This window comes from Aplysia californica, unplaced genomic scaffold (genome assembly GCF_000002075.1).
Source record: "Aplysia californica isolate F4 #8 unplaced genomic scaffold, AplCal3.0 scaffold01571, whole genome shotgun sequence".
In the NCBI taxonomy this organism is placed as follows: Eukaryota; Metazoa; Mollusca; class Gastropoda; order Aplysiida; family Aplysiidae; genus Aplysia; species Aplysia californica.
In genome coordinates this window covers 3,706-5,122 of record NW_004798841.1, presented here as the reverse complement: position 1 = coordinate 5,122, position 1,417 = coordinate 3,706, and the positions used below count along the sequence as shown (strand labels likewise).

Here is a 1,417-nt window from a genome sequence, read left to right as displayed (position 1 = left end):
TGTAGTACAATATATTTAACTGGACGGTGTATTCTGGCGTATTTCCGGTGTACTTTTGAAGCACACGAGAAAAAATTTGAGGGAATTCGCAGAGCACGAAGGGAAAGCTGCAGTCGTGCGCCTGCCACTATAGCGAGACCGGTGTTTTATCCTTCATTTTGGATAGTTGTTAGTTTGCTTATTTGTTGTTGTTGTTAAACTTATTGTTCGTGTGTTTGGGTGGGGTTTTTTTTAGTAAAGAGAAGCACACCGACACAATACTAGCCATATAGTGCTGGGGAAATGTAAGACAGACAGACAGAAACAACAGAGAAAACGTACAGAAGTAAGACCTTCCAGTGGTGCCCTCCACTACTCGCAGATTTGAGTGTAAAGGCGAGGCTACGGAGCGAACACTTCACAGCCAAGTTTTAAAAAAATATTTTAAAAATGTATTTTTCCTTTTGTTTTTCCTTCCTGCTTGCTTGCCAGCTACCACCTCCGTAAGTCATGTCCTTTCATCCATCCACCCATTCATTCATCCATCCATCGATCCATGTATTTCTATCGATCCATTGATCGATATTTAGATAGATCAAAATCCTTCACGAACACACACACATACACACACACACACACACACACACACACACACACACACACACAAATCTTGGTCCCTTACCGTGTCCCCTGCTTCTTCTGAGCGTCATCAGCCGAACTATCCATGGGCCCGTTCTGTCCGGACATGCCTGCCATACTGCTGGGCTCACCACCGGGGCGCGTGCGGGGGTCGTCTCAAAACTCCTCACGGAATCTATTATTATGATGTGACGGGAGTAGGTGGGCAGGCAGGAGGGGGCGTCTCAAAACTCCAGAGTCTTAGAACTCCCCTGAGAATCTATTATGTGGAATCAGTAATGCGTGCGTGCGTCTAACAGGGGTGGTCTCAAACTCCTTAGGCTCAAAACTCCCTTGACAATCTATGATATTTGATTATGATGCGAAGTTAGTAAACGGACGGGGGTCGTCTCAAAAGTTTCTCTTGTCTCAAAACTCCTTGAGAATCTATTACGTGGATCTGGTAGGTGTGCGGGCGGGCGGGAGGGCTCAAAACTCCCTTCCGAATCAGTAATGTAAAGTGGGTGAGAAGGTAGGTAGGTAGGTAGACGGGGGTCGTCTCACAAGTCACACCTGCAGCCGGTAACTACTCAGCGTCACACGTCACAGGCGACACCTCACAGGTCGCACGTCACTGACACACTTCTCGCTGACACCGCGGACTGGTCAGGACAGGGCGGGACTCGAACCACCAGATGTCTGGACAAACCTCAGAGACAGGCAAAATCCTCAACACACTCTGAAAACAGAAAGGAACGAAGACGAATCAGGATCAAAATAACAACAACATTAATAGTAATAATAATCCTTTTTTTTGTTG

General features: G+C 46.5%; 1 protein-coding gene across 1 annotated transcript; it reads right to left on the bottom strand.

Moving 5' to 3' along the window:
* Positions 1-661: 661 nt before the first annotated feature.
* Positions 662-1,333, bottom strand: LOC106013938 (beta-arrestin-1; the record flags this gene model as incomplete). The annotated part of the gene is given in 1 exon segment (XM_013090835.1): positions 662-1,333. A coding segment is annotated over 1 exon segment (74 nt), but the record flags the coding sequence as incomplete, so codon positions are not given.
* Between the last annotated feature and the right edge of the window lie 84 nt (positions 1,334-1,417).